Source organism: Erythrolamprus reginae, chromosome Z (genome assembly GCF_031021105.1).
Source record: "Erythrolamprus reginae isolate rEryReg1 chromosome Z, rEryReg1.hap1, whole genome shotgun sequence".
NCBI classification, from domain to species: Eukaryota; Metazoa; Chordata; class Lepidosauria; order Squamata; family Dipsadidae; genus Erythrolamprus; species Erythrolamprus reginae.
In genome coordinates, this window is record NC_091963.1 from 89540887 (window position 1) to 89566015 (window position 25129).

Here is a 25129-nt window from a genome sequence, read left to right on the forward strand (position 1 = left end):
TTTTTTTCATAGCTAATTTAAACCATAATTATAGCCTAATATGTTAAATAGAATGAATTTGCATAAAGAGTTTTGTGTTGCAGATAAACTAGCAAATGATATTTCTTCTTATGTTTAAAAAGTGTTTATATTATGGAACATTGTTGGGAGGGAAAATTAATGGAACAGATGCAAGATGATTCTATTTGTTTTGGTTGGTAGAACTGCTACATTGAACATATACAGACCTGTAGGTTCTTTCTGACGTCATCATGGCTGATCCCCAAGTGCTGCTGACAAGCTCCAGTGTTACAAAAACATCCTGTGCGCAGGTGGACGTTGTAGAGCCCAGCCAGTTTCTCCACCTTTGTTCAAGAGGTTCCCCAAACCCCAGGAAAAAAAGATTCTTAACACAGTAGTAAAGATTTATTTCTATCATTAAAATATTCATGCAAAATGAACAAATGCTGTAATTTTAGATATAATTGTGAGTTCAAGAGAAGAAACGAGACACATGTTTATAAACAGGGAAATATACTATCATCATCACCACCATTGCCACCACCACTACACACACATACACACAAAGATAGCATGGAAACAATGAATAAAGAGAAAAAATACTATATACTTTATTATAGTTAAAATAAACTACTGTATTTTTGGAGTATAAGATGTGCCCTTTTACTCCCAAAAAAGAGGGTCAAAAGCTTAGTGTGTCTTATATTACGAATGTAGGCCCACCCACTCGCCAGCCTCCACCCTTGGGAGGCAAAAGGCAAGGTGATACACCACTTGGCCTTGGGGAAGAAAGCATTTTCATTGGATTTTAGGGGACAGACAGTTCTGGCCAGTGCTGCTGCCCAAAATGCAATGCTCTGGTTTGGTCGCTACACACTCCATTTTTGGAATCGGGGAGGAGTATGGTATTTCCTCCCTACTTCAAAAAATGGAGTGTGTGGAGATAAAAAAAAGAGCATTGCATTTTGGGTGACAGACAGTACTGGCTGCATGCCCCATTTGTGGAATCAAGGAGGAAAGTGTTTTAGGGCTGCAGCGCCAGCAGAAATCACTCACCGTCTGAAATGTGATGCTCTTTTTTTGCCTCCTCATTCTGTTTTTGGAATGGAGAAGGGTGGGTGGCGGGTGGCTCCAGCCAACCCTTCAGTCCGAAAACACTTTCCTCTCCATTCCAAAAACGGGACACGAGGAGGCAAAAAAAGAGCAAAAATGGGACCTGGAGAAGGCCAACTCTGTGGGACCTTATCGGCCACTGGGATTCGTGCGGTAGATGGCGGTTCCGGAGGTATTCTGGTCCAATGCCTTGTAGGGCTTTAAAGGTCATTACCAACACTTTGAACTGTGACTGGACCAGTGCAGACCACGGAGTGTTGTAGAAACGTGGGCGAATCTGGGAAGCCCCATGATAGCTTTCACGGTCGCATTCTGCACGATCTGGAGTTTCCGAACACTTTTCAAAGGTAGCCCTATGTAGAGAGTGTTGCAGTAATTGAACCTCGAGGTAATGAGGGCATGAGCGACTGTGAGCAATGACTCCCTGTCCAAGTAGGGCCGCAACTGGTGCACCAGGCAAACCTGGGCAAACGCCCTCCTCGCCACAGCCAAAAGATGATGTTCCAATGTTAGGTGTGGATCGAGGAGGACACCCAAGTTGCGAACCCTCTCTGAGGGGGTCAATAATCCCCCCCCCCAGGGTAATGGACGGACAGATGGAATTGTCCTTGGGAGGCAAAACCCACAGCCATTCCTTCTTGTCTGGATTGAGTTTGAGCTTGTTTACACCCATTCAGACCCCAACAGCCTCCATATAATGATCTAAAACCAAAATAAAGTAATAACTATATAAAATTTCATATAATACCTACACACAAAAATTTATTCCCAAGCCCTCTTGAATGCATTTGAGTAAATATTACAAGAAGAAAAAGTGATATTGCTATAGGTGTATACTACAAGCGACTCAAGCAAGCGGAGGAAACATGAATATTTTTCCAATCAGTTAAGTAAAATGTACAGGAAACATACCACTATAGCAATGCATAACTTTATCCTAACATCAACCGGGAAGTAAACTATGCAGCAAGTTCAACAAGTTGCTGAAGTGTCTAACTGACAACCAAAAGATAGAGGCAGAAACTAGAGGATCAGCTACATTTCTTACTAACAAGGATGAAATAATTGAGTGGTGGTTGTATGAACGATGGGATAAGGTGATCATGTTATATTAGAATTCCAGATAATACAGGTAAGGAAACTGAATAAAGTCAAGCAAATGTTTTAGATATTAAGAGAGCTGACTTTAACAAGCTAAAAGAGGAACTATGGAGGATTCTCTAGATAAAAATCCTAAAGAGATAAAAAGTTCAGATTACTTGAAAAATTCTGGAAAATAAGATAATTAAGGCCCAACCAAAACTTTATCACAGAGAAAAACAACAACCTCCAGATGAATAAGCAGGGTTTCATAAAGAGATCTCTGACACACTGAGGGACAAAATAGATAATTATAAAAATTATAAAAAGGAGCATACAGCTAAAACAGAATATCAGCAAATAGCCTAAAGAGGCCTGGATGGAATCAAGAAGGATAAGGCTTACAATAAATGCCAAAACTAAACAAAAAAACCCCTTCTTTTAACAAGTAGCAAACAAGAAATTCAAGGAAATGGAGAGGCCACTAATGGGAGAAGATGGCAAGATGATGGGAAGCAGGAAGAAAGATGAAGTGGTTTATACATTCTTTGCATCTGTCTCCACGCAAAAGGGGGGGAAAATGCTACCTACCAAAAATAGCACCAAGGAAACCTGAACAGGGATGAAGGTCAAAATAGGTAAGAAATTGCTATCAAAACATATATCCATTCTAGATTAGTTCAAATTGAAGTTTATATCCTAGGGTTCTGAAGGAGAAGACAGATGTGATCTTGGAAAAACTTCAGTTCTTTGTTTGTGGAGTAGAGGGGACTACAAGAGGACTGGAAAAGAACTGATGTGGCAATGAACTTGACATCAATATCTGGGAAAATCTTGGAAATGATAATGAAACAGTGGATTTGTGAGCACTAAACATGAACAAGATTATTAGAAGCCAAAATGGGTTGTTAAAAACAGATCATGCCAGGCAAATGCATTCTTTGATAAAGTGGCTAAATTTATCAATTTAGGGAATCAGGAAATGCTGTGGTTATAGCATACTTGAACTTCAGTAAGGCTTCTTGGTAAGATAGAACAATGTGCAATAGATAGTTACATCACAAAATGGATTTATAGTTGGCTGATCAAGTGTACCTCAGCACGAAGTCCCCAATGGAATTACATCTACATGGAAAAGCATGAAGGGAGGTTCTTCAAGGTTCTGTCTTGCATCCACTGCTCTTCAAACTCTTCATAAATTATCTAGATCAGTGGTTTTCAACCTTTTCGTCACTATGGAATTTTTCGGCCTAGACCATGGCTATAGATACTCCTTCAAGATTTAAATCACAACGTTTATTAAAGCTTTGTGGACCCTTTAGGACAGGGGTGTAAAATTCAGGACCCGGGGGCCAGATTCAGCCTGTGGGTGCTTAGATCTGGCCCACAGGGGCACCCTGGAAACAGTGAAGGACCGGCCCATGATGCGTTGCCAGCAAAAATGGAGCTTGGGAGGGCTGTCCTAAGTTCTGTTTTCACTGGCAGAGTGTTGCAGAAGATTGTTGCAGGTGAAAAGAGAGCCCAGGAGTCCGTTTTCACTGGCAGAGGGCTCGGACACCTCTGACACCAGTAATGTTAAGTTGTTCATGCCCCTCCTAGTCATGCCTCCCCAAGGTCAAATACAATCCTGATGTGGTGACTTCCTGTTTGGACCGGAGCTGCAGCGGGAGCTCCAGGACAGGGCTCTGTCCCCGAGGTTCCCTTTTTCCCCTCTAAAGGTCGCATTTTGTGGTTAGATCGGATCCGGACAGTCCGATCGAAGAACAGGGGGCTCCCCGGATCCCAAGGAGTTAACGCCGAAGCCCCAAAGGGAAGGGTTTGCTCCGCAGCTTTGGAGACAGAAAAATCGAGTCTTCATTCCTCGAAGACTTGGCCATAGCAGCTCGACCATACATGCGGAAGAGAAGAAGATCAGAAGAAGAAGTCAAAATTAATGTAGTAGAACAGAAAAGGAAAGAAGAAGGAAAGAAGAAAAGAAAGTACAAGTTTATTTCGACAGTTTGAAAAAATTTAGAAGTATTAACTTTTTAAAATAAAAGGCGAACAAGAAAGCAATAAGGGGAAAAACCATATCCTTGGGCAAAAAAGAACTTGCGGCCAGAACTTTTTTTATTAAGTACAATGACTAAAATTATAAGAATAGAACTAAAGATTGCAAATATTACTGTTTGAAATTGAATTTCCATCTCTGAAGAGGATTCTAGGAGATGAGAGTTAATTAAAAATTAAAAATTTAAAGACAAAAGGGAAAAGTTTAAACTGGGAGCAGTTCCTGGAACTTTTTCTTTACACTAGCTGCGGAAGGATTGCTTTTTGGAATTGTCTTGAAAATAAAAAGTACGAAAAGAAAGAATAAAAGCTGCGAAATAAAAGATATAAACAGAAAATTAAAGCGAGACCTGGAATGGATTAATCTTGCCTTAATCGAAAATTGGGAAATACTTTTTTGCAAAATAACAGGAATAATTTTTTTCAAAAGAAAGTTGAACATCTGAATTTTTTTTGTACCGTCTGGAAGGAACCATTATAAAAAAATGCTTAAATTGCAACAGATAAAAGAAATTAAATCTTGATGTGGATTATAATTGAATCATAAATTATTGGATTACAATTTGCTACAAGTGGATTTTAACGACAAATTGGATTATAATGAATTTGACTTAGATTAAAATTAGAAACTTGGATTTGCATTTTAATACCCTTTGAACCCTTTTGGATTATAACTACAATTTGACTTTTTGGTTTGTATTGGAATTATAACTGGATCATATTTTAAATTTCGATTTGGATTGAAATTGGACACACTTTGGATTATAACTGGACATACTTTTGATTATAATTAAAGATTAAATCGACCTTAGAAGAAGGTATTAAAATTTGGGACCTTCTATCAATAAATAAGAACAGTCAAACAGATTCCTGAAGAAAAGAAGAATTATAAATTAAGTATATGTGAACATTACTGGTTTATTAAAGGGTTTTTTAAAAATTACATCATATATTTTACTTTACAGTTATAATTATACTTGATTATATTTGATATCTATATTGGTGTTTTCTTCTTTCTTCTTTTTCTTATTCTTGTTTTATTTCCTGAGGGTTTTTTTAGATTGAAAATTAATTGATATAATGAACTGCTAATTATAAATTTCCTCTTTCCTGGTTTGGTGCATTTCAACTTAAATGAACATGGTTGCTACTATTAAAGTTAAGACTAAAATTCATTTACCTGCTCAACTCTTTTAATTAGAATTAATATTTATCCTTTTATCTTTTTAAACTGGAAGTCACTCATTAAATTATATATGATATTTTACAATTTATAAGCTTAAAGTTTTATTAAGTTTAGTGTCACTATATTTTATATAAAGTTTCTAGATTTTAAACCTTCATATTACTTTATATTATTAAGCTATATAAGTTTTAGAAACTCAATTATTAAATGACAGTATAATATATAAAGCAACTTAAGTGTAATACAATTAAGTTTTTGATAACATTGATTTAAAACCCTTTTTCTTTCCTCTTCCTCCTTTTCTCTTGTGTTTATATAGATTACATATTAATAATTAAGTTTATATTTTTGTTAAAGTGTTAGAATTAATTTTCACTGCCTTTCATTTTTTTTAAAGAGTGATATAGTGTATAAATATATAAGATTTTTTAAAAATAGTGATATATAATTATATAAGAAGACTGTCTTCTTTTTGAATTAGAATTACAGTTGCAATTTTTAATTTGTTTGGAGTTTATTTGGATCAATCAATTTTTTATCAGAAAGTGAGTGAAAATTTGAAGAAATGGAAGGATTTTCACCTTCTCTACAACAACATACAATTCATATCACACATAATATTATATATTGAAAGAGAGAGAGAGAGAGAGAATATCAGATCTGCTCCAAATAAAATATCGTTCTAAGATATACACAGGATGTCAAGTACATCCACCACTACAAAGACAATTTAAAAAATCAACCCTAACTTCTTCTATATCTCCACAAGTGTCTCCATTGCCTTCGCCTGTGCATCAAAAAACAATCACAAGTATGTTAGCCAAGGACAAAGAGAAGGAGAAAGAGAAGGAGAAACCACAATCACAGCCTATGCTACAAACAATTCAGGAAACACTGGCTGTCATGCAAGATTTTATGTTGAAATCCCAAAATGAAGCAAAACAACAATGTGAAGAATTAAAAGTGGAAATGGGGGAGTTGAAAGTTGATACAGGAGAAATGAAAGCAAAGATGAAAGAAGTAGACGATAAGATAGTGGAAATATAACAGACCTTGAAAGAGAATGAACAAAGAATTAAGACAGTAGAAGGGAAAATAGATAAAGTTGAACAAAGAATGGATGACTTTGAAGACAGAACCGACTTTCCAAACAAAGGATACGACGAATCAATTACACATTCAGAGTTACAACGTGCATCTTATGGCTTGAGATTCCAGAATATAACAGAAGAAAAAGATGAAGACCTCCACGCAAAAATGGCAGAAATCATAGGAGGAATCCTTCAGGTGGATCCTCAGGAACTAATAAAAGAAATTGATGAACTTTACAGAGTGCAAACAAACTATGTTTGAAGACACAATTTACCGAGAGAAGTCCACATCAAATTCGTGAGGAAGACTATAAGAAATGGCATTTTGAAGTGGACAAGAAATGAAAAACTGCAAGATAAAGGAAAAGAAATTACAATACTGAAACAAGTTCCAAGAAGAGGACGAGAAAGCAGAAAGGTATATTATTTCCTGACCAAAATTCTAATGAAAGAAAATATAACCTTCCGCTGGCTTATACCAGAAGGCCTTTCTTTGTATTGGCAAACACAAAGAGTAAAACTAGAGAACATTGAAGATGCCAGAGAATTTTATGAAACAAGTAAATTTGAGCAACCAACAAAGGAAGTATCTACAAGGAAAGAAGAAGAGTTGGGTGGCATCAGCCAGGAAAAAGAGGAAGATACAGGTGCAAGAAGGAAACAACTACAAAATCAAAAATAGTACAGGAATTTTATAAAGAGTTATATGAAGGATATACAGTGATCCCTCGAGTTTCGCGATCTCGATCTTCGCGAAACGCTATATCGCGATTTTTCAGAAAATATTAAGTAAAAAATACTCCACTCTTCTCTTTCTCTCTTTCTTCCTCTCTCTCACTCTCTTCCTTCCTTTCTCATCTCTTTCTTTCTTTCCTTCTCTCTCTTTCTCTATCTCTCCCCCTCTTGCTCTCCCTCTTTTTCTCACTTTCCCTCTCTCGTGCACCGAGCGGCGAGCAGGCGGGCAGGCAGGCGGCCGGACAAGCGGCGGCCGGACAAGCGGCGGCCGGACAAGCAGCGGACAAGCGGCGGACAAGCGGCGGGCGCGGCAGCAGCGAGGAGCCGAAGATCGGGGTTTCCCCTTTGCGTGGGCGGCGGGGAAACCCCGATCTTCGGCTCCTCGCTGCTGCGGCGCTGCCGAGCAGATCAGCTGCTGGGCGGCGGAAGGAACCTTCCCTGGGCCAGGTGCGGAAGTAAAAACACCATCTGCGCATGCGCGGCCATGGAAAAAAGGGCGCGCATGCGCAGATGGTGTTTTTACTTCCGCACCACTATATTGCGAAAAATCGAGTATCGCGAGGGGTCTTGGAACGTAACCCTCGCGATACTCGAGGGATCACTGTATACCAGAAATAATTGGATAAATAATTAGAAAAAATGATTAATTTGACTAAGAATTTGGCATTTGACATTGTATTGTATTATATTTAATTTGAGGTATGTAAATTGGAATCTCTGTAGGGTGTGAAAAACAATAAAAAACCATACCCCCTCCCCCCCAAAAAAATCCTGATGTGGTCCTCAATGAAATCCAGTTTGACACCGCTTTATGATGACATTGTGCCCTCTCAAGTACAGGTTGAGAATTGCTGATCTAGATCAGAGGTCCCCAACCGCCGGTCCGCGGACCAGGACCGGGCCGTTGGGGTTTTTCAGCCGGTCCGCGGCGCCGCTGACAGCTAGCTTTGGCTGCCGGGGGGGCGGGGAGGATTAAATCCTCCCCCCCTCCAGGAGCAGCAAAAGCCTAAGCGGCGGGGTGCGCCCTTTGCATTTCGGCAATGCTTTCCCTCCGCGGTGGGGGGTGCAGGGCAGGCGCAGGCAGCCCCAGGAGCCGCCGCCGCTATTCGAGCCTCTCGTGGGGGTTGGTCAGCCGTCTCTGCCGTCGCACCCGGCCGGCCCCAGGTTAAATACCGCTCCCTCCCGGCTCCTTCCCCGACGGGGCGGGGCGCTCGGCCGCCACTGACGCTGCGGCTCTGCTCGGCCCGCCCCGCGCTTCGCCAGCCGCCTCCTTCGAGCATGGCTGGACGGGAGGTGCGGGGCCTGCGCGAGTGGCCCCTCGGAAGAAGGCGCTCTCTCCGGCCCACGCGCCTTTTGCCCCGTAGCGGCCGCTTCCCGGGCGCGGCGAAAGCGAGTCGGTCGAAAGGCTGCCCGGGTCGCGCCTGCGGTCGTCCTCGCGCTCCCATCGCGCAACAAGTGCGGGCTTGTTGTGGCTGCCGCGCGCCGCTTTGCCTCCCTCTGCTGCGAGCCTTCGGGGCTCCGGGGCGGCGCGGCTGGCGGGAGGGCAGCTTCCAGCGGGACGTTGATGGGTCTTGGAAAGCTTTCTCGTGGCGGTGGCTCTGGCGCGGCTGCAGGGCGTTGGTGGGAGCGGGAACTCCGTCGGATCGCCCGAACTCCAAAGCCTCAGCGAGGTTTGGCTGCCGGGGGGGCGGGGAGGATTAAATCCTCCCCCCCTCCAGGAGCAGCAAAAGCCTAAGCGGCGGGGTGCGCCCTTTGCATTTCGGCATTGGCGCTCTCCCCTCCAGGAGCAGCAAAAGCCTCAGCGACTGATCGCGTCGTTTGCCTTTCGGCTCCATCGCTGAGGCTTTTGCTGCTCGTGGAGGGGAGAGCGCCAATGCCGAAATGCAAAGGGCGCACCCCGCCGCTTAGGCTTTTGCTGCTCGTGGAGGGGGGGTTGGCGGTGCCGATACCAAATGCTTTCCCTCCGCGGTGGGGGGTGCAGGGCAGGCGCAGGCAGCCCCAGGAGACAAAGAGTGAATGAGAGAAAGGAAAGAGAGAGAAAGGGAGGGAGAGAAAGGAGTGAGAGATAGAAAGGATAGAAAGAGGGAATGAGAGAAAGGAAAGAGAGAGAAAGGGAGAGAGAGAAGGAAAGAGTGAGAGATAGAAAGGATAGAAAGAGGGAATGAGAGAAAGGAAAGAGAGAGAAAGGGAGGGAGAGAAGGAAAGAGTGAGAGATAGAAAGGATAGAAAGAGGGAATGAGAGAAAGGAAAGAGAGAAAGGGAGGGAGAGAAGGAAAGAGTGAGAGATAGAAAGGATAGAAAGAGGGAATGAGAGAAAGGAAAGAGAGAGAAAGGGAGAGAGAGAAGGAAAGAGTGAGAGATAGAAAGGATAGAAAGAGGGAATGAGAGAAAGGAAAGAGAGAGAAAGGGAGGGAGAGAAGGAAAGAGTGAGAGATAGAAAGGATAGAAAGAGGGAATGAGAGAAAGGAAAGAGAGAGAAAGGGAGGGAGAGAAGGAAAGAGTGAGAGATAGAAAGGATAGAAAGAGGGAATGAGAGAAAGAGGAAATGAAGGAAATGAACCCCACCCCCATATGACCAAAGCGCCCCCCCCCCACCGGGCCATGGAAAACTGGTCTAGCTTAATGCCGGTCCCTGGTGCAAAAAAGGTTGGGGACCTCTGATCTAGATGAAGAGGAACTCACCATATCTGAAACATCAAGCTGAAAGGAATAACTAATGCTTTAGATCAGTGTTTTTCAACCAGTGTGCCATGGCACACTAGTGTGCCGCGAGACATGGTCAGGTGTGCCGCAAAGCTTAGAGAGAAAGAAAGCAAGAGAGAGAGAAAGAGAGAAAGAAAGAGAGAAAGAGAAAGAAAGAAAGAGAGTGAAAAAGGGAGAGAGAGAAAGGGAACAAGAGAAAGAAAGGAAGAGAGAGAGAGAAAACAAAAGAAAGAGAGAGAAAGAGATAGAGAGAAAGAGAGAGAAAGAAAGCAAGAGAGAGAGGGGGAGGGAAGGAGAGAGAGAGAAAGACATAGAGGGAGGTAGTGAGGGAGAGAGAAAGAGAGCAAAAAAGAGGAAGGAAGGGAGAGAAAGAGGGAGGGAGAAAGAAATAGAGTGAAGGGGAGGAAGAGAGAGAGAGAGAATTTTTTGTCCAAACTTTTTTTAGCCCCCTCCCCCCCGCTCAATGTGCCCCAGGGTTTCGCAAATGTAAAAAATGTGCCGCGGCTCAAAAAAGGTTGAAAATCACTGCTTTAGATAATAGACTGAAGATTCAAAAGGATCTTGACAGACTTGGACACTGGGCCCTATCTAACAAAATGAAATTCAATAGTGAGAAAAGTAAGCTTCTATACCCAGGCAGGGAAAATAAATGCACAGAAATAGAATATGTGGTATCTGACTCAATTAGGGGTTTGAGTGTCCTAATCAACTACCATTTAAGTATGAGCCAGCATTCTGCTGCAGCTACCACAACAACTATCGCAGTTCTAGGTTGTATCAACAGAGGAATAGCATCAAGATCTCAAGAAGTGATAGTATTCCTTTGCATTACATTAGTGAGGCCACCTTTGGAATACATAAAAACAGAGAAACAAGATCTAAGGCTCATCAAGTCTGCCCTTGATTTTTGTTTGTGTTTTTGTTTTCTAATTTAATGCATTTATTACTTTAATTATTACTTTCATTTATTTTTTAATTTTTGTTGGGTGATGGACATGTATTTATCCCAAGTGTATTTAAATTCAGTTACTGATGATTGACCAACTATTTGTGCTGAAATTTAGTTTCAGTCTTCCATTATTCTTTTTGTGAAGAATTATTTTCTAACATCACTTTTTAATCCCTCCAGTTAGTTTAAAGTTATGCTCTCATGTTCTTGATTTTTGCTTAATATGGAAAATACTGTCATTAAGAACTTCATTTACACCCTTATTACAATATTTAAAGGTTACAGTTATGTCCCCTATTTTCTCTTCTATACCCAAGCTGTACATGTTCAGTTCCTCCAATCTGTCCTGATATGTTTTGTCCCTCAGATTTTGCACCATATTTGTTTCCCATTTCTGGATCCACTCAATCTTATGAATACTCTTTTAAGTGAGGTCTCCATAACAGGACACAATATTCTAAATGAAGTCTGATTAAACCTCTCTATGATGAGATTAGGACCTCTAGAGATGATTCCCATAATTTGATTTGCCCTCATAATGGTCTGGACGCACTGTTTATTCATCTGGAAATCATTCTAAATCCTTTTCTTCAATTGCTCTTTCTAACACTGTATTCTCAATAGTGTATCTTGCTAGAGAATTATTTTTTCGGAAGTGCAATATTGCATCCAATTCTGATCACCACTATACAAAAAAAATGCTGACTCTAGAAAGAATGTGAAGTAGAGCTACAAAGATGGTAAGTGGTCTGGAAACTAAACATTAGTAACAATTGAGGGAACCAGGGATGAGGGTGATATGATAGCTTTCTTCTGGTAATTGTGACAGAGAAGAATGGGTTGACTTATTCTCCACTTGAGGCAGAAAAAGCAATTGATGGAAACTCATCAAAGAAATACCACCTGGAACTAAAGAGAAATTACCTAACAAGAGAGAATAATTAATCAATGGAAAAGCTTGCCTGGATTTATGGCTGCTTCATCACTAGAGGTTTCTAAGAAAAAATATGACAGCAATTATCCTGGTTGGTATAAGGTCTCCTGCCTTGGGATGGGGGTTGGACTAGAACAGAGGTCCCCAACCTTTTTTGCACCAGGGACCGGCTTTAAGCTAGACCAGTTTTCCATGGCCCGGTGGGGGGGGGGAGCTAGCTGTCAGCGGCGCCGTAAAAGGGGCGATCAAGAGAGGAATGGGTGAATGAATGGACGGAGGGTGGGAAGGAAGGAAGGAAAGAGGGAAGGGACAGGAACAAAAGAAGGGTGCAAAGGAAGCAAGGAAAGGTGTGAAAGGGGAGAGTAAGAGAGGAAGGAGTGAAAGAAGGGAATGAGGGAGGAAAGAAGGGAGGAAGGAAAAGGAAAGCAAGAAATGGAGGGAGGAAAGGAAGGAAAGAAAGAAAGAAAGAAAGAAAGAAAGAAAGGGGGAAGGGACAGGAACAGAGGAAGGAAGCAAGGAAACTTATGAAAGGGGAGAGTAAGGGAAGAAGGTAGGAAGGAGAAAGAAAAGAAGAAATAGAGGAAGGGAAGGTAAAAGAGAGAAAGAAAAAGAGCAAGAAAGAAAGCAAGAAAGAGAAAGAAAGAAAGGCAACTTCAAAGAAAGGCTCACTGAGCATCTCTCCCTCTCTCTCTCTTTCTATCCCTCTTTCTTTCTCTTCCTTTCTCTCTCTCCTCTTCCTTTATCTCCTCTCTCTCTCCCTCTCTCTTTCTCTCCCCCCTCTCTCCCCATTTCCCTCTCTTGCTATCTCTCCCCCCTCTCTCTTTCTCTCTCCCCCTCTTTCTCTCTCTTCTTCTCACTTTCTCTCTCTTGTTTTCTTTCTGTCTCTTTTGCTTTCTCTCTCTCTCACTCTTTCTTGTTTTCTTTCTCACGCTCTTTCTCTCTCTTGTTCTCTCTCTTGCTATCTCTTTCCCCCCCCTTTCTCACTCTCTCTTTCTCACTTTCTCTCTATCTTGCTGTCTGTTGCTCTCACTCACTCTCGTTCTCTCTCCGTTCTTCTCAGCGATGACGCGCGCACGCCCTGCCCGCCTCACCTTTGCAAGAGCACTTTCGCCCCGGGCTCTCAGCAAGGGGGTTTGCAGGAGAGGCGGGGCCGGTGAAGGTGATATTGAATGTCGGGGGAGAACGGGCGGTTGCACGCGCTCCCTATCCCCCTGCTAGCCCACTCGGAATATTCAAAATAAGAAAAGCCTTCGCCGGCAAAGGTTTTTCTTATTTTGAATATTCCGAGTGGGCTAGCAGGGAGATAGGGAGCGCGTGCAACCGCCCGTTCTCCCCCGACATTCAATATCACCTTCGCCGGCCTCCGCTGAGGAAAGCCTTTGCCGGCATTTCCTCTCGGCGTCAAGGAGGCGCAGCGGCGGGCGGAGAGAGGGAAGGGGGGGGCAGCGGCATCCCTCCTGGCCTTGGCGGGCCGCCCAACCCTCCCCACCTCCTGCAAACATGGCGGGCGGCGGGGGGAGAGCGAGGAGCCGGTTCCGGCGGGCGCGGGGCTTGGCTGGCTGGCGGGGGGAGCGCCGCTGGTGGTGCGGAAAGGCCGAGGGGGCCCTGGCGCCGCGGACCGGCTGAAAAGCCCCAACGGCCCGGTCCCGGTCCGCGGACCGGCGGTTGGGGACCTCTGGACTAGAAGACCTCCAGGTTACCTTCCAACTTAATGATTCTACATTTCAATCAATTTTTAAACTATCTTTGATAGATCTATGTAAATATGAAATCTTATTTTTTTAATGATTTAATATTTTATTCTTATATTTCTTGGACAATGTGACACATAGAGGCAAACTTTTTGTTATAAATCATCTGAAGAGGAAAATTTAAAAAGTATATTTTTGAGAAGAACATGGGAAAGAAAATCACAACAAACTGATATTATACAGAAAGAAAACCAAATAATCAGAAAGATACATGGCGACAAAAAAAAAAAAATGTACCTGTGAATACCCAATTATATCTCCATTTTCATCCAAAACATTAAAATTAATTATGGGACCTTGGATATCTGAGTTGCTGAAGTCAGTATCAGTATAAATGCATACAAGAGGTGCACCATTAGCATATTTTAATGTAGAAAGAACTGAGTAAGTATGGTGAGCCAAAGCAAATGTATGTTGTTTTATGTTTTTCATTCCACCTAAGAAAGACAAAGCAACAACAATGGTCAACTGATTTGGTTACAAATAAGTTTCACTACCCTGTTTCCCCGATAGTAAGACACCCCCGATTGTAAGACGTATCGGGGGTTTCAGGGGGGTCAGCTAATATAAGCCGTACCCCGAAAGTAAGACATATGTCTTACTTTCGGGGAAACACGGGGGTATTGCCGGGGGGGAAGCCCGATGACGTCGCTTCCAAGCTCCCCGCGCGCCCCTCGCCTTCGCCTCGCCGCGGCGCCACCGCCTCTTCCCCGGCTTGGCAAAGCGAAGGACGGCGCTGGTCCGAAGCGAGCTGAGCGGGCGGCGGCTTGCAGCGAAGGCGCTCGTCCCAGCAACCGAGTCCTGCCGAGGCTTGGCTGCAAGCGGCCAGCGAGGCCGACCGGCTCCAAGGCGAGCGGCTGGAGCTGCGCCCTCCTTCGCCCCCCCCCTTTCCGGCAGGCAGGTGGGGCTGCCCAACTGTGCAGAGCGGTTCCTCCCCTCCAGACACACGCTTCCCCGACACGCGTCTGCGGCTCCACGCGTGCACGCCGCTTGGAGCCCTGAGGTTGAACTTGGAAAAGGGCTCACGAGGCTCCTGTCCCGCAGCTGCCCTTCTGGACTCTGGGGAGATGCCTTCGGGAACGCGACCCTTTCAATTTTTTTCCAATGTAAGACATACCCCGAAAGTAAGACGTAGTGGGGCTTTTGGGGGTAAAAAGAAAGTAAGACACTGTCTTACTTTCGGGGAAACACGGTAGATATAACACTAATTTTATATAACAAATGATGTAATAAATATAACAAAAGGATCATTTTTTCAGAAAAATAAATTAACATTCAATTAATATCTTACCTGGGCAAAACTTCCAGAATATGTGAGGCTCCCCATAGATTCAACACCCAAGACAAAACCAGTGGAATATCTTGTATAATCAAATATTTTGCAGAATACAATTTAGTATTCTATACTTTAATATAATTTATAATTGCCAATAGAGTTTGCTCTCTTAAGATGAAACTGTGCAGTAATCATGAATCTAGGAATAACCTAAATTTGTGCACTGGATCTGACTAAAGTAGTGCAATTCCATCCAGCACCTAAGAGCCCTCGGAGAGGGGCGGCATACAAATCTAATTAATAATAATAATAATAATAATAATAATAATAATAATAATAATAATAATAATAATGGACAACTTGGACAGGAAAACCATAAAATTAATGACGATCCATCATGCACTACACCCTCGCAGTGACATTGACAGGCTGTATTTACCAAGGAAAATAGGCGGTAGAGAACTTTTGCAAGTGAAGCAGACAGTGGAAGAAGAGAAGCATTCATTAGCTGACTATGTGAAGGAGAGCAAAGAGTCAGCATTGATGGAGGTCAACAATGGGAAGCTTCTCAAGGTGAAGCAAACTAAGGACCAGTACAGAAAAACTGTAACTCAATGTCGTATGGACAGTTGGTGGAACAAAGCATTGCATGGCCAATTCTTGGAGAAGATTAAAGGCAAAGTGGATAAAGAAAAGACCTGGTCATGGCTTACAAGTGGAACACTCAAAAAGGAGACAGAAGGACTAATACTGGCGGCACAAGAACAGGCCATTAGAACAAATGCTGTCAAAGCCAGAATTGAAAAATCAACAGACGATCCAAGGGGGGGCATGCTCTAACTGCCCCAAGCCTGGCGACATAGATAGGTCTTAAGGTTTTTGCAGAAGGCAAGGAGGGTAGGGGCAGTGCGAATCTTTGGGGGGAGCTGGTTCCAGAGGGCAAGGACCGCCACAGAGAAGGCTGTTCTCCTAGGTCCCACCAGACAACATTGTCTAATCGACGGAACATGGGGGAGGCCAGCTCTTTGGGACTTAATCAGCCACTGGGATTTGTGCAGCAGAAGACGGTCCTGTAAATAATCTGGTCCCATGCCATGTAGGGCTTTATAGGTCACTTGAATTGTGTCCAGAAACCAATCGCAACCAATGTAGTCCGCAGAGTGTTGTAGAAGCATGGGTGTATCTGGGAAAACCCATGACCGCTCCCGCGGCTGCATTTTGCACGATCTGTAATTTCCAAACACTCTTCAGAGGTAGCCCCGTGTACAGAGCGTTGCAGTAGTCAAGGTGATAAGGGCATGAGTGACTGTGAGCAGGGACTCCCTTTCCAGATAGGGCCGCAACTGGTGCACTAGGCGAACGCCCCTCTCACCACAGCCAAAAGATGGTGTTCTAAAGTCAGCTGTGGATTGAGGAGGACGCACAAGTTGTGGACCCTCTCTGAGGGGGTCAATAATGCACCCCCTAGGTAATGGATGGACAGATGGGATCACGGCTTGAACTATCTTGCCTTGCATGTTATGAATATCTCTCATATATTGTTTCACTTTTAAAGTTAAATTACTGAAATAAATGAACATCTGCACGATATTCTAATTTCTCAAGTTTCATCTGTATATGTTGTGAGCCGCCCTGAGTCTCATACCATGCTGTATAAACCCAAACATTATACTGTAGAAACGAAAGTAAAAGCAGCTGCAAATAATCCCTTCTCTTCTACATACAGTAAATTTAAGCATCCATTTCAGGGAAATCTGGGGTGGGGATCGTTGGATCCATTGCCTGCTTTTGTGAGTTTTTTTAAGGAGTAACCTGCCTTGAACTCAGTGAGATGAACTTTTTTTTAAAATGTGGCTTTATTTAAAAATCTGTGCTGTAAAAAGTCGAGAAGGGACCTTGTTTATAATTGCAGCACTTCTGCAATTCTGGAGGGCACCCTTTTATATGAAAAGCTCTGATCTCTTTCACTGCGCTTCAGAATGAATTGTGCCATATATTCATTTGATCATTTTCTTTTTAGTGACTCCTGCTATTTGGTTGATATTTGTGAAGGCTCCTGGCCCCAATTCCATCCATCCCCACACCCTTCCTTTTCTTGTGCTGATTGTGTGATGATGTGTTTTCCCCCCTAGATTTGTTTGTACGTTGCCAGTTAAAGGGTCGTCTCTTTAACCACTGCTAGGAATTACCTGACATGAAGTTATACGATCTTTTACAAATACCTAAGCCAATACCTAATACTAAAAAGCATACACACAGAGAGAGAGAGAGAGAGAGAGAGAGAGTATAGAGGGAGAGAGAGAGGCTAGCCCCTCTCATTCCTTCTACTAAAAAGCACAAGGAATGAACAACGGGGTGGGATTCTTAAGGAGAGGATGTAACTTTGTTTTAGAATTACTGAATTAAAAAAGATTCCATGAAGTAGATACTTTTTTGATAAAGACAGGGAAATGGCGCTCATTTGTTATTTTAATTTCTGCCTTACTTCTAATCAAATTTAAATATAAAACTCCTGCTCCTTCTTCTAAAAACACTGCTTCCAGACATACACGCAGGCAGAGTGGAAGGGAATGAAAAGGAATGAATGAAAAGGAATCTGATTGGCTGATAGGAAAGTGTCCCCTGCGTCCAAAAGGCCAGGGGTGAAAGTGCTTTTGAGCCCATTCGGTGAAAGAGCCAGGGAGAAAAGGCAGCAGCGAATGGCTGGGGGCAGAAGGCTGGGGACAAAACAGGCTCAGAGAAGTGGAAGAGGCATAAAGTCCTAGACCCATATTTAGACATTTCATTATCAGATCCTAAATCAGTGTTGGGTATGAGAAGGCTTTGATCGGTCAGCAATTAGGCTGCATGCTGTGGACTACATTTCTACTGAGAAGCACAATCCTACCTGTTATTTTTTCCAAAACATCAAATCCGTGCTTCACTGCAATAATATCAAGAAACGAAATTGTCCCATCTTCAAACCTGTATAAAGTACAAACAAGCAAAATAGTAAACTACAAACAATTTGGTTCCATCTCTTGTATTTAGTGAGAAATACAATCTAAAAATAGATAAATATTAATTCTGCACATCTCACTAGATCTCAGAGAGGCTTTATGCATGCTGCAGTTCTTCTTTTTATTAAACAATGATATCTGATGGAACTCAAAAAGTGTGCCTTCTCTATCAACTTTATCCTGTGGAAAACTTAACCCCCAAAATCCAGATAGCTCTGATTCTGCTGGCTTTTCAAAAATACTGAAGACCTGGTGGATGTTAGGCCAATTATCTGAAGGAGTCCAACTTTGAGAAGTTTTTAAGAAGTATAGTAATTGTCCAAGCTGCTAATTAAAGCTTGAATTGCTTCATGTTTTATCTGATTTTCAACTTATTGTAAGCAGCTCAGGATTGCTTTAAATTGGACAACTCTACACAGTACATTGAAAAAATAAGCTAATTTGTTGAATTCATAAAAAAGAATTAATGAAAAACACATTGAAGCATTATTACACCTATAAACATATACATGTGATTTACCAATTCATTTTGTTAAAAATTGGGTTCATATAATCTCTGCAAGATTTGCCAAATAGATTATCATTAAGATCATTTTCAGCCAGGAATTCTATAATTCTAATATTTAATAAATAGAGAGGTGAGAACTATTGTCTTCTTTATTCTTCGGACTATGGCTTGGATCAGATTTGGTATCTAAATTGAGCCAGTCACTAGAAACCCAAGTAACATAAAAACATTTAAAGATGATACAAGGTAGTCCTTGTATCACAACTGAGCCCAAAAGTTATGTTGCTAAAAAAGAAGCTAAGTAAATTTTGCTTTATTTATTTATTTATTCATTCATTCCACTTCTTAATGACCTTCCTTTACCACAGCTGTTAAATTAATTGCTGCAGTTACTAGGTTAGTAACACAGCTGTTAAATGAACCTAGATCCCCCACTTGACTGCTTGTCAGAAAGCCGAACATGACCTCAGGACACTGCAACTGACATAAATATGAGTCTGTTGCCAAACATGTGAATTTTGCTCATGTGACCATGGGGATGCTACAACAGTTGTGTGCAAAATGGTCATAATTTACTTTTTTCAGTGCCTTTTTTAACTTCAGATGGGTACTAAATGAATTGTTCTAAGTCAATTTACAACAACTAAAGGTAAGCTACCTTTACTTTATAACATTACCTTTCAGCCACTGATTGTCTTGGCGAATAAAAATCTTCTTCTGCTAAATAGGCAGCAGCAGTTCCTCCTCCAAAAAAAGTTTTCCTCAAGCAAGAAGCAATTTCATTTTTTACTAGCAATGCACCAATGCCAGTGGGGAATCCAAATATCTTATAGAATGATAAAGGAATGAAGTCTGCTTGATGAATGCTTAAATCTAAGGGAGAAGTGCTGATGTAAGATGCTGCATCCAAAAGCACAAACCACTTCCCTTTGATCTCAATAGGACAGAGTTTTCCATGCTGTATTTCTTCTATCCATGTAAGTGGATATTTGACTCCTGAAAAGTTACTCTGAGCAGGATAACAGAAGAGATGTGGTGTACTGCAATTATTATTTTTCCCTTCCATAATATTTGCTCCTGATAACATATTCTTTGGTTTTAGTGGAACAAATGGGACATTTTTTGCACTTGTGATCATTCTCATGCCCACCACAGATGTATGGTTATCAGTAAGGTAGCAAAAGCGGCTGCCGGGTTCCCACACATTTTCAGGCATCCAAGGAAAAGCTTCTGCAATGAGTTTGAATGAAGCAGTGCTTCCTGAAGTAAAAATGACAGTATAGTCTTCAGTAGTTGTATTGAAGTGTTGTAATATTCTGTAAAATAAACACAGGATCACAGACATATTGAATAATTGTGTTTCCATTTTATATTATTCTATTAAAATGTTTTCCTATTTTTTAAACTAATGTAGGCATCTAAAATAAAATCAAATTGGGCAAGATATATAGCTACAAAAGTTGTTAATTACTGCAATGTAATAATACGGAGAGGGGCGGCATACAAATCTAATAGATAAATATGCTGTTCAGTTATTGATAGGCCAAAAGTAAAAATAATGGTAAACAATTACCTCAATATGGGAGACAAATTAGGCCAAATGTGCTTTTTGGGAAATCCCCAATTTGTGTTTTTGAGATCATAAATTTCCCGGACTTGATACTAAATAATACTGAGCCTAAAGCTCTTCCTCACTGCCATATTGTTTTCTCCAGCCCTTGAGATGGCAGGAAAGTCCTATATCAGGCACCCAACGCACAGTTTGTAAAACTGCAAAGCGGCAACAATCAGTGACAATTAGGCTTTTCACAATGGCATGGGTGGTGATGGTGTTTGGGAATAAGTGAACTCTGGCACTGGAGTTTCTTCAGTTCAGCACTGGAATCCGCAGTGCAAAGCACAAAGAGAGGAGCAACTCCTGCACTGGGCTGGAGATAAAAATAACCTTAGAAAAGACACTTAGATAAAGATCTAAGCTTTTTTTTCTCCAGGCCAGTTCTTCTGTGTACCGAGGGAAGCTTTCTACCTGTCTTTGACAGGCAGCTATTTGGCTTTGTCTGCTTATCAATCACAATGGAGATAGCGGTGATTGCAAACAGCTATAAGGACATTTTAAAATCTACAATAATTTACAGCCAATTGTGGTTGTAGGTCAACAAGCATATGCTCCCCAACTCCCAACAAATCTGAGCTCGTCCTGTGGATAGCATCCGGCTGGAGAGAGTTTAGGATGTTTAGGTACTCATCATTAGCAATGCCCCCTTTGCCCCTAGTCACCTGCCTCAGATGATCCATAGCTAACTTTACTCTTCTACTGCTCCTCCCCAGCAATTCTCCATGGCCAATGGTCCCCTTGCCCTCTGGGCCTCAGTCTTCATCCCTGCCCATCTGTTCAGACATGTCAGACCTGAGCCTTTGGCTGCACAGGACAAGAAGCTACCAGCCAATGGGAGCATGCAGCAATGAGCAATCAATAGTAGATGGAGGGGGGCCGCATACCATTACAGAGCCATCGGGGGTAGGCCAGCCAACTGACACCGGTGTCGTGCAGAAGGAGTCATGGGGGGGAGGGGTACCACAACTAGCAGAGTTGATGGTAGTGTACAGAGCGACTGCAGGGGAGATACCAGTCATGCAGAGACTTTTGAGCAATAAGTACAGGTTGGAAGTTTTAAATTCAGCTCTGCCCTTGTATGTAGCTTGTCAAAGAGAGATCCAACCTACAACTAAGGAGAATTTTCCTGACAGTGAGAACAAATTAATCAATGGAACAGAAGTTGTGTGCACTCCATCACCTTCCAGAAGAGACAGGACAACCACTTGTCTGAAATGGTATAGGGCAGTGATGGCAAACCTTTTTTGGTGCACATACCAAAAGGGGTGTATATGTGTGTCTGTGTGTGTGCTAGCATGTGTGCATGTGCCAACACCCCTTCCTTCCCCCACACATGTGCACCCCTGCTGCCCCCACACACATGCGCACAGGCCTTTCCGAAGCCTGTTAGTGAAAAAAATCATGCAACAGACAAGCCGGAAGTTTGGAAAAACACACTTCTGGTTTGCCCATTGTACTGTTTTGGACCAAAACGCGATGCACCAATTTCCATAAAGAAAAGAGCCTCCCTACCGGAAGAGAGACTGCCTCTTCCCACGCCTCCTTCCAGCTCCTGCAGTCCCTGTTTATGGATTATGACAAGAGAAAGAAAATGGGAGAGAAAAGAGAGAGAAAAACAGAAATGAAGTTGAGAGAAATGAAAGCAAAAAGGGAGGAGAAACAAATGAGAGAGAGAAGGGGGGGGTACACAGAAATGAGAGAGACCTGGAAGGAGAGAATGAGAGAGAGGGAAAAGAGGGAAAAGAGAGTGAGAAAGAAAGAAAAGGGGAGTGGAGAGGAAGGAAGGAGGGAGGGAGGGAAGTGTCACGCTGTAGATTGACAGCCTCCAAAGACATTGAGAAACATCCAGTAGTTAGATAGTTAACTCTGTTTATTAATGTAGCTCCTCCTTTGTGATGTAACTGCTTTGCTCACATCCTCCTCCTTCAAGGAAGAGAAGTAATTAAGCCGACATTACGTTTTACATTCTCTAGGAATGTAGATGTCCATTTTATGTCTCTTAAGACAAACTTTATTTTTTCTACTTTTCTAATAAAAGTTTAGTTCATTCGAACATGCTTTGTTTGTACTTTAATAGCCATCTCCTCCGGAAGGTCCTGGCTCAGTCCTAGCGGGCTGGGCACCTTGCAAAGGTAAGGGCCCTCTGATCCAACAGGAAGGAAGGAAGGAAGGAAGGAAGGAAGGAAGGAAGGAAGGAAGGAAGGAAGGAAGGAAGGAAGGAAGGAGAAATGGAGGGAATAAGTAAGGAAGGAAGGAAGGAGGAAGAATGAAATGAATGGAGGGACAGAGGAAGGAAGGACTTTGGGGGGTATTTTTTCTGTCTCTCAACATGCATTCATCTAATTTTCCATGAATAAAATGTGGTATTTTGTTAGTAACTAATATCAATCATCAAAAGAGATACAAAAGTTTTTTTATATAATTTTGTCATCCAGTTACATTTTATTTTAATTAAATTCCCTCCTTAATGTTCCTTCAAAAAGCACAACACCAATTATATTTCTAACTTTTTAAACATTATTCCAAAGTGCTTCCTTCTTTCTTTATACTTTTTTCTATAAACCAATAAAACCTTATATAGCCAATCACATGTTAACAAAAGAAAATTAAAAACAAAACATAAACATATACGAATTTCAGACTTCCCCCCTCTCTAAATAGCACATTTACCTAACCCCAAATTTAAAGATTATGTCAACCATCTAACATTTAGCCAATTAATACTTATCTACATTTTTTAATTATTAATCTTAAATTTCAGTCAATTTGAGAAAAGAAAAAAAGGGGGGGGATCTAAATATTCTCTATTTTTAATCAATTAAAAATCATTAACATCATTAATCTCCCCAACAATTCTAAATTCAATTCCATTTATGCATTAATCCAAATCAGTATCACTGATCTTATATCTTATTATAATAAATACTTCGAACTTTATTAAAACAGATCAGCAATTCCTAAATTCATATATCTAAATAGAAAAAAAATAAAGTTAAAAAAGAGCAAACAAAACAATATTCCAAGCTTAATCAATACTTCTCAAACTCCAATTTCTTTAATCTAAGCAGAACTTTGAACCGAACCCTTTTCATTTTTCTTTTTTGTATCCCCTTTTAATCCCCCTTTCCATTTTATTCTTTCTATTCTTTCTTCTAAGAAGGAAGGACTTTGTTAGAAAAATAAAGGGGTTATTGGATCAAACTATGGACACTTGACAATGATGGTGGCAATGTGCCAGGGCTATGTGAACATCTTTTGGGATCTTCTGACAAGCAGCTGCAGGGATTCCCTTCACGACTGTGGTAAGAAAGGTAGTAAAGTAAGGCAGAACTCACTTAATAACCATCTTACTCAGGAGATAGAAACGTTGGCCTCCATTGGAGTCAGAACAGAAGTTGAGGATTATCTGTCTGACCAGTGCACTCTTTTAGAAGCAGATCAGGAGTCCATTTTGAAGCTCCACAGAAAACATCTAGGGGAGAAAGCAGGTTGTCCTCGACTTACAACGGTTCATTTACTGACCGTTCAAAGTTGCAATGGCCCAGAAAAAAGTGACATGCCCCTTTTTCACACTTACGACCTTCGCAACAGCCCCACGATCGCGTGATCAAAACTTGTCCGCTTCATATTTATGGCCGTTGCTGTGTCTTGAGGCCACGTGACCCCCTTTTGCAACCGTCTCACAAGCAAAGACAATGGGGAGGGTGGGCGGAGAAGACTGATTCGCTTAAGGACCGGGTTTCTAACCAGTCCACGCCCAGGCATGAAAATGTGCCGCTCCGACATTATACTTTTCCGCCCACACCGGAAAAAAAATTAGAGGGAACATTGGTGGTGGTGTGAATCCGGCCAGGCAGCCATGCCTGAGATGACACCAGCTGTGGAGACAACACAACGCCGGGATGAAAAAATGAGTGGTAACATCTGGAAAGATGTTGGTGGTGGAGGTACTTACAGAGTGAAGAACGGTGGAGTACTTACAGAGTGAAGAAAAGATCAAAACTATGTGCTGGTAAGTGAGAATGGTCGAAAGGGATTTCAGATTTTTGTTTTCTGATTTTATTCTCAACGGAACTAAAACTGCCGGAAATGGAAGGGAAGTGACTATTTAGCGATGGGCGAATAGTGAAGGCTTCACAACATAGCAAATTGCCCAAGATTGGATTACTAAAAGGTTTAATGTTGTTCTTTTTGAATTTGATTTTTTCAATTGGAGACTATAAATTCTCTTTGTGGAGGCTGTATTTATTTTTCTTATATACATTAAATGAAGAGGAATATTTTACATCGGAAGATATTAAAGTTTGCCATCCTGTGGTCGGAGGAATTATTGCAAGCAGTCATTGTAAAGATGTTTTTGCCAGATACTGGCCTTGGTGGAAGCATATCTCATTTATTTTGGCTTCATATTTGTTTTTATGAAGAAAGGAGGTAATCAGCTATGGCGTGGAAGGAAGGAACATTTGAGATGAGATAACTGAACTGACTGAACTGATTGAAAACATATTGGATATAATATTACTTGAAAAGACGCCTAAGGCACCATAAGGAATATGGATATGGAAAATACAGATGACAGCAGTACTGTTAAAAAGAGGAAGAGGACTGAGCTTTACTACAACGTTATAAATTATAAAAAGAATACAATTATGTAAATTAATGAATCAGAATTATTAATGTTAAACTTTTTTAGAATTTCCTATGGAAAAGAAAAAAAAATATTTAAATTTTTTTTTAGAGATAAATAGAATGGTTGAATAAGGAAGAGAAAATTGAAAATGGTTATGATTATTATGGATGATTAATATTTTTAATATTCTTATTGATTATTTGAGGGAAGATTATCAGCTTCCCTTCGAGGAGCAGCAACTCCTCGAAGGGAAGCTGCCGGGAAGGAAAAAGTTGGTGTAGCTTCCTAGAGGTAAAAAAATGAACCACTGAGGAAAGGAGGCCCCCAAAGCTGCTGGTATTGCAGCCGCCCCTGCCCTTCTCGCAGCTTGGAGCAATTAGTAGAGACTGGGAGGCTGTTAAGCAGGCAGCCAGGAAGGGCATGTCAGATCCCGACTCGATTTCTGTGGCTATTTGGTATACGGTGCAAAGTTGTTATCCGAAATGTTCACTATCCAAGGCGTTCCACTGT

At 41.7% G+C, this 25129-nt stretch overlaps 1 protein-coding gene across 2 annotated transcripts in view; it reads right to left on the reverse strand.

Annotated features, from left to right (window-relative positions):
* MOCOS (molybdenum cofactor sulfurase) overlaps nucleotides 1-25129 on the reverse strand; it is a 91928-nt gene that overhangs the window by 46844 nt on the left and 19955 nt on the right. For both annotated transcript variants that reach the window (XR_011556899.1, XM_070728895.1), the window contains exons 4-7: nucleotides 19052-19690; nucleotides 17755-17831; nucleotides 13829-14028; nucleotides 228-344 (exon numbers count right to left, since the gene is read on the reverse strand). Coding sequence is in view for 1 of the 2 variants with exons in the window: in XM_070728895.1 (XP_070584996.1) it covers nucleotides 228-344; nucleotides 13829-14028; nucleotides 17755-17831; nucleotides 19052-19690 (1033 nt within the window). In the remaining variant the exon portion in view is untranslated. The remainder of the gene's footprint in view (nucleotides 1-227; nucleotides 345-13828; nucleotides 14029-17754; nucleotides 17832-19051; nucleotides 19691-25129) is intronic.